General features: G+C 45.1%; 1 protein-coding gene across 9 annotated transcripts in view; it reads right to left on the reverse strand.

Moving 5' to 3' along the window:
- Positions 1–16094, reverse strand: part of PIP5K1B (phosphatidylinositol-4-phosphate 5-kinase type 1 beta) — a 114492-nt gene that overhangs the window by 55236 nt on the left and 43162 nt on the right. For 6 of the 9 annotated variants that reach the window (XM_054185721.1, XM_054185718.1, XM_054185719.1 and 3 more), the window contains one exon: positions 2867–2997. In XM_054185721.1, coding sequence (XP_054041696.1) covers positions 2867–2997 — 131 coding nt within the window. Of the gene's footprint in view, positions 1–2866; positions 2998–3486; positions 3844–4730; positions 5902–16094 lie in introns of those variants that run through there. The other 3 variants (XM_054185725.1, XM_054185717.1, XM_054185726.1) reach the window with 2 other exon arrangements.

Here is a 16094-nt window from a genome sequence, read left to right on the forward strand (position 1 = left end):
GTAATGTCTTTTAGCAATACTCCCTTCACATGTATGTACTGTCTTCGGAAAAAGTGAAGAGCACCTGAGGTACGCCTTGGGAGTGCAGCCCTGTCCAGAGAGAACATGCAACCTTAGCTTTCTACCTCCGAGTAGAGTAACGCAGCTACCTATAGATACAACTCAGAAGCGATCCACATAATGCCATCATGAAAGACTCAAGGTCCCAACACTCTCAACCAAAAAGAAAAAAGCCTGTATCATTATCTACAATCCTAAATTATTACAATTTATGCAAACTAATACCACTTTGGATTGAAACCATTTTAGGTAAATGAATGTACACGTCATATTACAACATAGCAAGGACGTGAAATTTGACATTTCTGTGCATTAGCATAAAAAAAAATATAATCAAGTGTCATGGTTTTAAGAGATTGCTATGGATAGCCAACCTTTAGTTTCACAGAGAATGTTATCAGCAAGTGCTCTTTATAAAGATACTCTTTGTTACAGTCAAGATGACGCACTGTTATATACTCCTGCTTACTAGATAGCCATGCGAAAAAAAAGCTATGCTGCTCTGGCCATTACTTTCATTTGCCTAATTTTCTTCATATGATTTAATTATTTATTTACAGGAAACCATCCAGAAAGGTGTTACTAAAGCTTTCATAATAAATTGTATGTTAGTGCAAATAGGCTATTCTTTCTGCCTTTGTTTTATTTTTGAGCCAGGAGGGATCACTCCAGCTCTCCCTTAAAACCAACACAAAAAGGGGGGAATCTCATTTCTGAATATACATGCATGTAAGTTTCACAGGAGAGAAGACATATGCAATGCTACAGACTATAAACCATTTTATTTTACTTGTTCCATTGAAACTATGTTAAAAAAAGATAGAGATTAGATTTTTTTTTTTCCAAAATAGTCCTATGTAATAGAACAGTTTTTGCATGAGCATTTCATTTAATTTGCATGAACAGCAAAGCTGGTATCACAGCTAAACAAACCACAGAAACCTGCATCACTGTCACAGTCACACATTTCATAAATATGATGGCTCAGTCCCTCTCACTCATTTTTCAGACCAATAAAAACTTTGTTACATGATAAGCAAATTTATCAGCTGTAATTTGGATTTTTTTTAAACAAACAAAATTTTGCATTTACAGTGCATGAAAACACATGTGCATTGTTAACTTCTATACATTTACCTAACCTACAAGAAAAAGACTTCAAAACTGTGCACAAACCTTAAACACCAGAACAAGAACATGAATATCCTTAATTACTAGGAACCAAAAAATGTAATGTAAAATCTTCATTTCACATAAGAAATAATTTTTTTTTCTCCTTAAAGGATATCTCAGTTCAGACGAAAACAGGAGTTGAATCAAGCAAATTTACATGAGGAGAGATCAGCTTTAAAGTGCCTGCAATTATTTCGTACATTGTCGGTTTAACTTCATTTAAGTGACATCAGTAATTTTTAAGGATTGTAAATTATTAGAAACAGTTTATGAAGTAGCATTCAAACTGCGCGTGAACAAAAGTTAAAAAACTCACAGAAAACATTCCCAAATTCGGGGAATACTGCATACATAGCATGCCCTTACAGAAATGATGAGCACTACTGGTATTCAGCACTTCTAAGGATCCAGATAACACTGAACAGAGGAAGTTGTCCTGGTTTTGAAGTATCTTTCCTAAACCTTCTTCATCCATTCCTAGCATAGAGTCATAGAATCATAGGGTTGGAAGGGACCTCTGGAGATCATCTAGTCCAACCCCCCTGCCAGAGCAGGGTCACCTAGAGCAGGTTGCACAGGAACGCGTCCAGGTGGGTTTGGAATGTCTCCAGAGACTCCACCACCTCTCTGGGCAGTCTGTTCCAGTGCTCTGCCACCCTCAGAGTAAAGAAGTTCCTCCTCATGTTTAGGTGGAACTTCCTATGCTCAAGTTTGTGCCCATTACCTCTTGTCCTGCCTGTTGCTGGGCACCACTGAAAAGAGCCTGGCCCCATCCTCCTGACACCCACCCTTTGAGTATTTTTAAGTGTTGATAAGATTCCCCCTCAGCCATCTTTTTTCCATACTGAAGAGACCCAAATTCCTCAGTCTTCACAAGAGAGGGGTTCCAGTCCCCTAATCATCTTGGTGGCTCTCTGCTGCACCCTCTCCAGCAGTTCCCTGTAACTTGGAAAAGTCACATGGCACTGTACTTCAGCTTCTGAACCCCCCAATACAGTATGACCTTGATTTCTCTCATCAGTATAACAGTATATTATTACAAATTCTATACCATCGACTTCACAGTGATACAAACTGAGGTGAACAAATGCAAAGCAGTAATGGTGGACAACCTGTAGTCGGCTAGTACGACCTGAGCCTCATTACAGGCTAAAGTCTTGGATAGAATTTTATAGTGTAAAGTCTCATATTACTCTTAGTACTGCAGGACTTCAATTTTCATAAATTTTGACAACACGTCAACAAAATGGGAAGTATTATTCTCAGTTTCTAAAAAACTAAACTGAAATTAAACACACGTGAATGTTGGACATAATACTTAACTGCATACAGATCCACAAATCACTTCCAATTGTAATTAACAGCCATTTTAATTGGAAGTGTCACAATTACTTTCGTTCTCTAGATGTGACATGTCTCAAATCTTCAGTTGAAGTGTGATCTTCCCAGTTTTCTCCCTACCTTCATTTTCAATGACAACATGAAGACAGCATAATTTTCTAAGTTCTCATACATTAAACTTACTCTAACCCCATTTCATAAGAACTAGAAAAAAAATCCTTGTTTGAAATACCTAGTTAAGAGTTTCATTACGAAATTCTATTGAAAATAAATTGAACAAGCTTGTCCTTACCTTGGTAGGAAGACACTTTCCACTACATAGAAATCTTGCATAAGAACATCTCTGTCCGGTTTTGATGTAAGGTTTCCTACTGTGTATCCTATTCCCAGCTGGATAGCACCTTTAATAGCTGAGGATGCAGTCTGTGTAGAAATAAAATTCAAGCATGAGTGTGCTAAAAACAGATTTTTGTTCTTTATCAGTAACATTATATGCAAAATTTTCATAACACCACCATGTCATCTTTATCCCCTCGACCTCAGAGAGATGACTGCTTTTCAATCAAAAGATTCAAAAGAAACATTATATTGTAGCAAAAGCTACATAAAATCAATTCTCTGGGTGTACAGACTGAGACTTTTCAAATTGCCTGGATAATTTAGACATTGGGTGCTAACTTATCATAAAACACCAGGTTGGAAGGGACCTCAAGGATCACCTGGTCCAACCTTTCTTGGAAAAAGCACAGTCTAGACAAGGTGGCCCAGCACCCTGTCCAGCTGAATCTAAAACGTGTCCAACGATGGGGAATCCACCACTTCCCTGGGGAGATTATTCTAATGCTAATTGTTTTCATTGTGAAAAATTTTCCTCTTGTGTCCCATCGGAATCTCCCCAGGAGTAACTTGTACCCGTTACCCCTCCTCCTTTCCACATGGCTCCTTGTAAAAAGGGAGTCTCCATCTTCTTTGTAGCGACCCTTTAAATGCTGGAACATGGTGATAAGGTCTCAAACCCAAATCTCTCATCCTTTCCTCACATGGCAGGCTTCCCAGTCCTTTGATCATCTTTGTTGCCCTTCTCTGCATTCTCTCCAGCCTGTCTACATCTTCTTTGTATAGTGGGGACCAAAACCGAAATTCCTGAGTACTCTATCTGTAGCCTGACAAATGCTGAGTAGAGTGGAATAATGCTTCTTTTATCTCTGCTGGTGATGCCCCTGTTGATGCAACCGAATATCCTGTTGGCTTGCTTTGCCACAGCAGCACACTGTTCACTCACATTGAGCTTGTTGTCCGCAAGGACCCCCAGGTCCCTTTCCACAGAGCTGCTCCCCAGCTGGGTAGCTCCCAGCCTGTGCTGCACTCCTGGACTATGTTTTTCCCAGGTGCAAGGCCTCACACTTGTCCTTGCTGAACTTCACAAGGTTCTTGTTGGCCCACTCTTCCAGCCTAGCCAGGTCTTCCTGCAGTCACTTCCCAGTCACTTTGGAATCATCAGCAAACTTCATCAGGGTACATTTGATCCCCTCATCCAGATCACTTATGAAGATATTAAACAGCGTTGGGCCCAGTATCGACCCCTGGGGGACCCCATTTGTGAGAGGGTGACAGTTTGAATAGGAGCTATTTACCACCACCCTCTGGGTGCGGCCAGTCAGCCAGTTCCCCACCAACCACACAGACCACTTGTCTAGACAGAAACACATGAGTTTCTCTATGAGGAGGCTGTGGGGAACCTTGTCGAAAGGCTTGGAGAAATCCAGGTGGACAATGTCCACCTGGCAACCCTCATTAACCATTACTTTGTTGTAGAAGGCAATGGGTTTGTCAAGCACAATTTGCCCTTGGTGAATCACATGCTTCATTTGACTTGTGATAGCTCCCAGGAGGATTTGTTCCATAACTTTCCAAGGGACTGAATATGGACTGATAAGCCTATAATTTCCTGGATCCTCCTTTAAGCCTTTCTTGTAGATGGGGGTGACATAAGCCTTCTTCCCGTCTTCTGGGATGTCCCCTGATCTCCACGACTTTTCAAAGACTATGGAGAGTGGCCTCACCACAACATCAGCCAGTTCTTGTAACACCCTTCAGTGGATATTGTCAGGGCCCATTGAGTTGTAGGGGTCAAGCTCCTGAAATAGTTCACATACCAACTCTTCCTTCACTGGTGGTGGGTCTGTGTTTGCGTCAGTCTGGAATTCTGTTCCCAAGGCCTGGGGCCCAACAGTGCTTGTAAAGACAGAGGTGAAGAAAGTGTTGAGAACCTCTGCCTTTTCACCTTTCTCCTGTTTAACAACAGGCCAACATTTTCCTTCTGATTCTGCTTGTTGCTTTTGTACCTGAAGAACTCTTCCTTGTATAGTATTTGACATTTCTGGCCAATTTAAATTCGAGCTGAGCTTTTACTTTTCTAACTGCAGCTCTGCATGACTTGGCAATGCCCCTGTAGTTCTCAACGGGTATTCGTCCCCTTTTCCATCTCTGGTATGCTTCTCTTTTGGTTTTGAGCAGACTCAGAAGCTCACAGTTAAGCCAAGGGGGTGTCTCTTGCTCCACCTACTTCCCTTCCCTTTAAAGTGGACAAACTGTTTTTGTACTTCCAGGAGAGTGTTCTTGAAAAACTCCAGAACTCACTAGCTCCTTTTTGCTCCACAGAAGCGTTCCATGGAATCCCTCCCACCTAAGCTCTGAGCAAGCTGAAGTTTGCTCTTCTAAAATCAAAAACCTTTGCCTTTGTATGAATCTTCAGCATCCTCAGCAGGATCCCTAACTGCACAATATTGTGATCTCTGCGGCCAGGGCTATCACTAACGAAGATATTACACAGCAGGTTCTCTTGGTTTGTGAGTTGCCAGTCCAGCAGTGCCTTGTTCCTGGTTGGCACATCTCACATTTGTATGAGGAAGCAGTCCTCTATGTGTTCCAGGAACTTCGTGGGTGACATGTGAGCTCCTGTATTGTTCTTCCAACAAATGTCTGGGTAGTTGAAGCTGCCCATAAGAACCAGGTTCTCTTGAACTGAAGCTTGCTTAAGTGACACAAATATTGCTTTGTTGGCCTTATCTTGGTTTGGAGGTCAGCAGAAGATGCTTACTGTAAGATTTCCCTTGGAGATGACCCCTCTGATCTTGACCCAGCAGCATTTGAAAGGGCTTCCACAATCACTGTAATTGACTTCTATACATTCAAGGTCCTCTTTAACAATCAAGCGTGACTCCTCCTCCCCTTCTTCCTGGCCTCCATCACGATCTTCTTAAGACATTTCCAATCTAAGTGGACATTCAGACTGCTTCAGGAGTTTGAAACAGCATGCATTATCTTCTGTAAAAAACAGTCACAAATTCCAGGTGATTGTACATGCACGCCAAGGCATCAAAATGCAGACTGATGGTTTGAATGCAGGTTCTGGATACAAATGTGTCGTGGTTTAGCCTCAGACGGCAACAAAGAACCACGTGTCGCTCGCTCGTGCCTTCCAAACACAGGAAGAATCGTAAGAAAAGGCAAGACTCTTGGGTTGAGACAAAGGCAGTTTAATAGAACAGCAAAGGGAACAGGCAAACAACAACAACAACAACAACAACACGGATAGGGGAATATACAAACGCGATTACGGAACCGCCGCTCCCCCCGCCGCTCGCCGCTCGCGGGCCGGACCCGGGCCGCCCCAGCCCGCTTTTAAGCAGCAACTTCCTGCCCCCTCCCCCGGCAGCTCAGGGTGGGCGTGGCTCACATGGCATGGAATACCAGGAAAAGTTAACCCTATCCCCACCGGAACCAGGACATTATCCACCCCTTATTCCATACCATCTATGCCATGCCCAGCAGGTTCCAATGAATTGCCACCACTTTCCCCTGTTATATATATATATATACACACATATAATACCCTTAGTTTATGGGTCATCCCTCCAAAGTGTCCGTTGAGTTCTTTTAATCCACGGCTTTGGGCTCCATCTGTTAGAACAGTCTCTCAGGGCAGGTGAGATGCTGGGTGGTGCTGGTCTGTTGCATGCTGTATTTTTCGGAGCTTGTGACTGGTGCACCTGGTGTGGCTCATGCACGCAATCTGTAGGCTGAAGATGTAGATCTTGAGGAAACTGCTGGGCGCCGGCTGCTGAGATCAGTTCTTATCCCATCACCCCTGTGCCTTACTTGTAGTACAACTGATAGCAATGAGGACATACAGTGACAGTGTTACTTAGCAATTAACAGCACACAATCTGATTCATTGGCTATTCTCGCCCAAAATCAGATCTCCATGAGGTACACATCGGACTTCCCCATCCTTCCGCATCACCCACCAAGTGCACCCAGGTCCTTGGGCAAAAGCAATCCCACGGATGGGTTTGCCTTTGCCTGAGGCAGGACTAACCCAGACTGTCTTCCCTAGCATATTCTTCATGTGCACTACGGGGACTTTATCCCCTTCTACAGTACGTGGAAGTTTTGATTGGGCAGGGCCAGCCCGATTATTAGATCCCCTGGTGTTAACTAGCCAGGTAGCTTTTGCTAAACGCGTATCCCAGTGTTTGAAAGTCCCACCACCCATTGCTCTCAGTGTAGTTTTTAACAGTCCATTGTATCGTTCTATCTTCCCAGAGGCTGGGGCGTGATAGGGGATGTGATACACCCACTCGATACCATGCTCTTTGGCCCAGGTGTCTATGAGGCTGTTTCGGAAATGAGTCCCATTGTCCGACTCAATTCTCTCTGGGGTACCATGTCGCCACAGGACTTGCTTTTCAAGGCCCAGGATAGTGTTCCGGGCAGTGGCATGGGGCACAGGGTATGTTTCCAGCCATCCAGTGGTTGCTTCCACCATTGTGAGCACATAGCGCTTGCCTTGACGGGTTTGTGGCAGCGTGATATAATCAATCTGCCAGGCCTCCCCATATTTGTATTTCAGCCATCGCCCTCCATACCAAAGAGGCTTCAAACGCTTGGCTTGTTTGATCGCAGCGCATGTCTCACATTCATGGATGACCTGTGCAATAGTGTCCATGGTCAAGTCCACCCCTCGGTCACGAGCCCATCTATATGTCGCATCTCTCCCTTGATGGCCTGAGGAGTCATGGGCCCACCGAGCTATGAATAGTTCACCCTTATGTTGCCAGTCCAGATCCACCTGAGCCACTTCAATCCTAGCGGCCCGATCCACCTGCTGGTTGTTCTGATGTTCCTCCGTGGCCCGATTCTTCGGTACGTGGGCATCTACATGGCGTACTTTCACAACCAGATTCTCTATCCGGGCAGCAATATCTTGCCATAGGTCAGCAGCCCAGATGGGTTTGCCTCTGCGCTGCCAGTTGCCCTGCTTCCACTGCTGTAACCATCCCCACAGAGCATTTGCCACCATCCATGAGTCAGTGTAGAGATAAAGTACTGGCCATTTTTCTCGCTCAGCAATGTCCAAAGCCAGCTGAATAGCCTTCACCTCTGCAAACTGGCTCGATTCACCCTGTCCCTCACTGGCTTCTGCAACCCGTCGTGTAGGACTCCACACAGCAGCCTTCCACTTTCGATGCTTTCCCACAATACGGCAGGACCCATCAGTGAACAGGGCATATTTCTTCTCATTTTCTGGCAGTTTATTATATGGTGGGGCCTCTTCTGCACGCGTCACCTCCTCCTCTGGTGACATTCCGAAATCCTTGCCTTCTGGCCAGTCCATGATCACTTCCAGAATTCCCGGGCGACTGGGGTTTCCCATTCGAGTTCGTTGCGTGATCAGTGCAATCCACTTACTCCATGTAGCATCGGTTGCATGATGTGTGGTGGGGACCCTTTCTTTGAACATCCAACCCAGCACCGGCAGTCGAGGTGCTAAGAGGAGCTGTGCTTCTGTACCAACCACTTCCGAAGCAGCTCGAACCCCTTCATATGCTGCCAATATCTCTTTTTCTGTTGGAGTGTAGCGGGCTTCGGATCCTCTGTATCCACGACTCCAAAACCCTAGGGGTCGACCTCGAGTCTCCCCTGGTGCTTTCTGCCAGAGGCTCCAGGTAGGGCCGTTCTCCCCGGCTGCAGTGTAGAGCACATTTTTAACATCTTGTCCTGCCCGGACTGGCCCCAGGGCCACTGCATGGACTATTTCCTGTTTGATTTGTTCAAAAGCTTGTCGTTGCTCAGGACCCCATTTAAAATCATTCTTCTTCCGGGTTACTTGATACAGAGGGCTTACAATTTGACTGTAATCTGGGATATGCATTCTCCAAAACCCCACAATGCCTAAGAAAGCCTGTGTTTCCTTTTTACTAGTTGGTGGAGACATAGCTGCTATTTTGTTGATCACATCCATTGGAATCTGACGGCGTCCATCTTGCCATTTTATTCCTAAAAACTGGATCTCCTGCGCAGGTCCCTTGACCTTACTTCGCTTTATGGCAAAACCAGCTTTCAGAAGGATTTGGACTATTTTACTCCCTTTCTCAAAAACTTCTTCTGCTGTGTTTCCCCATACAATGATGTCATCAATGTACTGCAGATGTTCTGGAGCTTCACCCTGTTCCAGTGCAGTCTGGATCAGTCCATGGCAAATGGTGGGGCTGTGTTTCCACCCCTGGGGCAGTCGATTCCAGGTGTATTGGATGCCCCTCCAAGTGAAAGCAAACTGTGGCCTGCACTCTGCTGCCAAAGGGATTGAGAAAAATGCATTCGCTATATCAATCGTGGCATACCACTTGGCTGCCTTGGACTCCAGTTCGTACTGGAGTTCTAGCATGTCCGGCACAGCAGCACTCAGCGGTGGCGTGACTTCATTCAGACCACGATAGTCTACAGTTAGCCTCCACTCTCCATTAGATTTTCGCACCGGCCATATGGGACTGTTAAAGGGTGAGCGAGTCTTGCTGATCACTCCTTGAACCTCTAGTTGACGAATCAGCTCATGGATGGGAATCAGAGAGTCTCGGTTAGTGCGATATTGCCGCCGATGCACCGTTGTGGTAGCAATCGGCACCTGTTGTTCTTTGACCCTCAACAACCCCACAACAGAAGAATCCTCCGAGAGACCAGGCAAGGCAGACAACTGTTTAACTTCCTCTGTCTCCAAAGCAGCTATGCCAAAGGCCCAGCGGTACCCTTTTGGGTCCTTAAAATACCCTCTCCTGAGGTAATCTATACCAAGGATGCATGGAGCCTCTGGGCCAGTCACAATGGGATGCTTTTGCCACTCATTCCCAGTTAGGCTCACTTCTGCCTCCAGTACAGTCAACTCTTGGGATCCCCCTGTCACCCCAGAAATACAAATGGGTTCTGCCCCTCTATAGCTTGATGGTATTAAAGTACACTGCGCATCCGTGTCCACTAGAGCCTTATACTCCTGTGGGTCTGATGTGCCAGGCCATCGAATCCACACCGTCCAATAAACCCGGTTATCCCTTTCCTCCACCTGGCCGGAGGCAGGGCCCCCCTAATACTGCTCATAGTATCCATTACTCACTTCTTGCATAAATGACTTGGAAGTTCCTTCAAGAGGATCAGAAGCAAGATCAAGCCTTCTGCTTTGTCTGGGGAACGGCCCACTGGAAACTGGGGCGGCACTTTTCCTGGAGGGATCCCCTTTTGTGGTTGTCCTTCCTTGCAACTCCTGTACCCGTGTCCGCAGGATCGAAGTAGGTTGTCCGTCCCACTTCCTCCTGTCCTCTCCGTGGTCCCGCAGGTAGAACCACAGGGTGCCTCGTGGTGTGTACCCTCTGTACTCTCTCTCTTGAGTGGGGAAATGCCTGCTTCTAATAGCTGAGATGCTGGCCCGTGCAGGTGGGGAGTAGGACATATTCTCTTCAAGTTGCTGGACCTTCCGCGACAGTTTCTCCACAGCTGAGACAAGGGGGGAAGAGAGACTTTCTTCATATCGCCGGAGCCGGCCAGCTACCTCATCCACCGTTGGTCCCTCTTCACCTTTCCATTCCATTACTGCCAGGGAGTTGGCATATGACGATGGTGCGCTCCGTACAAACTTCCGCCACATGGGCCTTGTGCATCGCACCTCATCAGGGTCTGTGGGTAAGTCTGCATTGTCCAAGTCATAATAAATCATCTCCCGCACGGCTAATTCTCTCAGGTACTGGATACCTCTTTCCATGGTAGTCCACTTGCTTGGCTGACATACAACATCCTCGCTGAAGGGGTACCTCTCCCTCACGCCTAACAGGAGTCGTTTCCAGAGGCTGAGGGCTTGGGTCTTTTTCCCGATCGCCTTGTCAATGCCGCCTTCCCTAGACAGGGATCCCAGCTGCCTGGCCTCCCTACCCTCTAATTCCAGGCTACTGGCCCCATTATCCCAGCACCGGAGCAGCCAGGTGACAATGTGCTCGCCTGAAAGTCGGCTAAAATCTTTTCGCATATCCCGCAGCTCACTCAAGGATAGGGATCGAGTAATTATCTCTGGTTCTGCCTCTTCCTCCTGCTCTCGTGATGGCCCTGGTTCATCATCATCTCTTACTAAGCGAACTGATTTCTTTGTGTACTTCTTCTTCTGTATGGGGGCAACTGATACTGGCATGGGTTGGTTCCCTGGTTCAGTGGCAGTGGCTACCACGGGGGTTGCAGTAGCCGCAGTGTCTGTCGCAAGGATTGCAGTAGCCGCAGTGTCCGTCGCAAGGATTGCAGCAGCCGCAGGGGCCGCCGCAGGGGCTGCAGCAGCCACAGGGGCCGCCGCAGGGGCTGCAGCAGCCGCAGGGGCCGCCGCAGGGGCTGCAGCAGGGGCCGCCGCAGGGGCTGCAGCAGCCGCAGGGGCCGCCGCAGGGGCTGCAGCAGGGGCTGCAGCAGCCGCAGGGGCCGCCGCAGGTCTGGTTTCCATCTCTTCCCCTTGAGGGTGCTGCATAATTCTGAGCAGTGCCTGGTAGATACTGGCCAGGGCCCAGCACAGCGCGGTGAGTTGTGCCTCTCTAGAATAGCCACAGCATTTTCCCTTCAAATATTCTACCACTTTATCAGGGTCCTGTAATTGTTCAGGGGTGAAGTCCCAGACCATTGGAGGTGAGTAGTTCTCTAGGTACCTGCCCATGCTCTCCCACATGCCATGCCACCCCTGACTATCCAGCCTCGGAGCAGATCTCCGGGTGGTAGTCTTAAATAGTCGCTTAACCCTAAACAAGACCTGGAACGTATTCAGGAGACATAGCACTACGAACACGCTAGTTTGAGTATCCCAAGGATATTCAAAATTCTCAAAAGCTGTCATACCTGACCCGAAGGAGAAAAGGGAGGCAAAAGGGCTGGGGAAATTATTAACAAATTCTGAGAGACGGTGTCCAATGTACGGACAGGACAGCAAAACCGCATAAACACCCCAAAATAGCCGTCTGAACAGTGATGTTATCATATCATAAACAGATATCGCACAGGACAGCAGAATGATAATCCTCATCCCTGTTCCAGACATGGTAAACAGCATCGCAGGGAGTACATAAGCCATATAGGAATTTATGTAACACAGCCATGAGAACAAACCAAGCAACATGATGACCAGTGACTACTTACCTAATAAAATAAATGCATACAAAAAAAAAAAACCAAAACCGTTTTTTCCACGTTCTAGTTGGATTCTGTCGTTATCTCAAGCCTTCGAGCCCCACGTTGGGCGCCAAAAAGGACTGTCGTGGTTTAGCCTCAGACGGCAACAAAGAACCACGTGTCGCTCGCTCGTGCCTTCCAAACACAGGAAGAATCGTAAGAAAAGGCAAGACTCTTGGGTTGAGACAAAGGCAGTTTAATAGAACAGCAAAGGGAACAGGCAAACAACAACAACAACAACACGGATAGGGGAATATACAAACGCGATTACGGAACCGCCGCTCCCCCCGCCGCTCGCCGCTCGCGGGCCGGACCGGGCCGCCCCAGCCCGCTTTTAAGCAGCAACTTCCTGCCCCCTCCCCCGGCAGCTCAGGGTGGGCGTGGCTCACATGGCATGGAATACCAGGAAAAGTTAACCCTATCCCCACCGGAACCAGGACAAAATGTATTTATTAAGTTCTGCTTAACAGTCAATGCAAGAGATGCATTAACTGGGAAGAATCTAAAGTGATGAGGAAAGAAAATTCTCTGTGTAAAAATCTATACACATAGAATGAAATGACTTAAATTCAGCAAACAGGGCTTGTAGGGGAGAGAAGGGTTCAAAAGGACAGCACTGAAGTGTGATAGATACTGTATATATTTTAATTGAGACCACCTCTGAAACCTTCTCACACTGCTGAATAGATAAAAAAAATGACAGAACTGAGTCAAAGTAAGAAATCAGTCAAGAAAGGAATTCTGAAGATAAGATGGAAGGAGTGAATGAAGAAAACCATTGGCAAGGGGAAGAAGGCTACCAGGAATGGAATATCTTCCCTTGACATTGTGTATTTTCACCAGTTTGAAGATATCATTTTGGTGCCTGTTTTAAAGGCTTTACCTCCCACCCACCAAACAAGCAGGAGTATCAGTAGAAGCCAAGAACACCAGAAATTTCATGGTGAGAACTACTTCAGCACTTGAAAAATGTTTCAAGAGTGGGAATTACATAAGAAAGGGTTCAGGTACACAAAACTACTCTTGTTCTAGTTCTCGGAACAGCATATGCTAGAGTGACTGCTTATTTTTAGAAAAGAAAAGACAGAGATGTGTAGCTCCTAAATAATTAAGACTGCACACCAAGCAGAACTTGCACTTGCGTAACAGTTCAGAACAGGCAATTTGGTGGGAATGAACAACACTACCATTCTTAGACCACTAAAGATTTGGCTTTGTGTCATAAGAAAATTCGCGTTTTTCTTTCCTTGAAAGGCCTCTATTCATGAATGATTAATGCTCAACAAAAGCAGTAATTATGTAACTTTAATCAAACCAACACACATACAAATACAGTTTCTGCTTCATAGCAGGATGCCCATCTTGTTCACTGCCACAGCAAGTGACTATGTCTGATAGCACAGTACTGTATTTTATTAATGAGAGGACAAGCCATTCCAAAAAAAAAAAAAAAAAAAAAGAAAAGAAAAAGACAGGTAACTTGGCAATGTGATTTCAAGAGAAGAACTCTGTGTCAAAGAGGAAACTCTGGATCACCTTTCAAACTCATAAACAATTTCTGTAGGAATTCTGCAAATTCAAAAGATGACCTATAGTCTCTGGAAGGCAGAATGTAAGGCCTTCTAGCAGTATGATGCACATCTTACCTACAAGGTTACTTTCTTATTAATTTTCACTCCTATTCCAGAGTGCCATTATTTCTGCAGCAATCACAGCAATGGGTTTAACAGAAAACCAGTGTTATGAAATCATTCAGGATACTTTAATAACTGTTTTAAAAAAAATTGATAGCAGTTACAGCATGCTGAAGACAATTGCTGGCCCAAAGTGAATTGTTTGTGAATCACTGTTACAAGTCAACCTCAACAAAGGCTGGTCACGCAATATCCCCTTAGCAAATGACAAGTTTTTGTTTTCACAAGCTTACGATAAAAACAAAACACACCTTGGAATTTGTCTCAATACAAATTCTTTTCTTGGTCTAACTTATTTATTATTATTATTTTGTGATTAAGAACGGAATCCAAGGAAGAGATAAAAAAGCTGCTCCTCAAGCCTCAGGGGAAGTGTTCTTGATTCATCCGTTTTATTACTACAAAAATATATTTATTGGAATTGACAAATGAAAATGGAAAAATTGAACTTTCTAACACATTTTTGCTTACTCAGGCACCTCTTTTAATGCCCGTGAAGGAAGCAAAATCTAGTTTCAAACCTACGCCCCTTATTTCTTTAAATTATTCTTGAATAATCTCCTGCTGTAGAGCAAGCAATAAAATTCAGCAACCATCTGTGCTACGAGTTCTCTCTTTTAGAGACTAAAATAAATTTTTCTTCCTATTAGTCTCATGCAGAGGTTCAGAAAGTGGCACTGAGACCATGTCAGCTTTAACTGTACAGCTGACAGTGTACAGTGACTTTACAGTGATCATTTAATTTATTACCAACACCTTCTGAAGCTCTAAGAAATGAAAGGATGAGAATAATCGGCAGGACAAAAAACTTAAGCTGATGAATTTTAGACTATGAAACTAACTGGATTTGTAGCAAGTTGTGCACACTGTGACAACAACTGTCTTTGCTACCTAAAGGGCCACAACAAATCAAAAGTTTTACTATTCTCCTTTTGCTGATTACTGCTGATTGCAGTACTATTGGCTACTGCACAGGTGCTTTAGTGTTTTTTCGTACACAATGAAGACAGAAACCCATAAAAATGTTGCCAGTTTCAGGCTGAACTACCTTTTATTGTCTCTGATACTGTGGACACTAATGTGCCAGGCCAGGATCTGTCCTCCTTGGCAACAAATAACAGCACAAACTTGAATGGGCGTAGGCACACAACCTCATCTCTCTCAGACCAGCCAAGGTCTTACTGACTTACACTGATTTTTACTTCTGCTGCTACTGCTGAAAAGGACACACCTGCTCTTTCTTCCCCAGCCCTCAAAATCTATGCATTGGTACTCTTCCCACCCACAGTGCCAGCAACATTTTCTCTGTGTCCAGCCAACCAGTTACAAAAGACCTGATACAACTACAAGTCTTCAGCAGGATCAGTTCCCCAATTCACATAAGCACTAATGTCAACCACGCAGCTGAATTAAAAAAAAAAAAAATAAAAATCACACCCTCACAGCATAAAACAAGTTGGATAGTTTCTCTTTTGATGGGCTGCAGAAGGACAAATTTAGCCTGAACTAGCAAAAAGCCTACTGCCTCAAATTTAATGTGTCATCACCTCCTGAACACACCTCAATGGACACTGAATTTATGCTAGCTCAGTGTTTTGTGCCATACGGCCAGCAAGCTCTTGTCTTGGTCGTGGGACCTCTGGATTTCTGTCTAATCCACAACCAGAATCAGGTACAGTTTCTTCCCACTCTAGGTTTTCAAAAGTTAGTTCAGGAGAGAAAAACAAGACTTTCACACAAATTCAGGTTAAACTGTACCTTACGTAGATACTGAGAAGGAAAGCATGAACCTATATAATTAAGTATAACATAAATTACAATTCCTGCAGCCGTGCAAACAGAGAAATTGCACATTCCCTGTACTACTGCTCCTGAGTGCCAGTATTTCAAAGCAGGTAGGGACATTTCTCTTCCACCTACCAGCAGTTGCCTTTAAATGGGAACAGATCAGCAAAGGGAAAAGAGCTGCATTTCAGGAAGAGATATACTTGGAATAAAGTGCTCCAGGAGAAGTCCCACAATTTCTGAACCAGACAAAAAGCCTCCCAGACACACTCAGCTAGACCCAGGTTCACATTCAACAAATAGCATCATCCTACCTCTTCAGATTGCTCTGTATGTGCAGAGTCATAGAGTATAACAACAGGTTACAGGATGAAAACAGAACAGAACACCGACAGTAAGGTATATGGAGTATCTGCATCACCAGTATATATTCTAGCACTAGATGTGCTGTCTCATGAATTACTGTTAGTTACAGATGGGTCTTCCCCTCACTCTACATCACTCCAAGCTGAAATC

Source organism: Rissa tridactyla, chromosome Z (assembly GCF_028500815.1).
Source record: "Rissa tridactyla isolate bRisTri1 chromosome Z, bRisTri1.patW.cur.20221130, whole genome shotgun sequence".
Taxonomy (NCBI): Eukaryota; Metazoa; Chordata; class Aves; order Charadriiformes; family Laridae; genus Rissa; species Rissa tridactyla.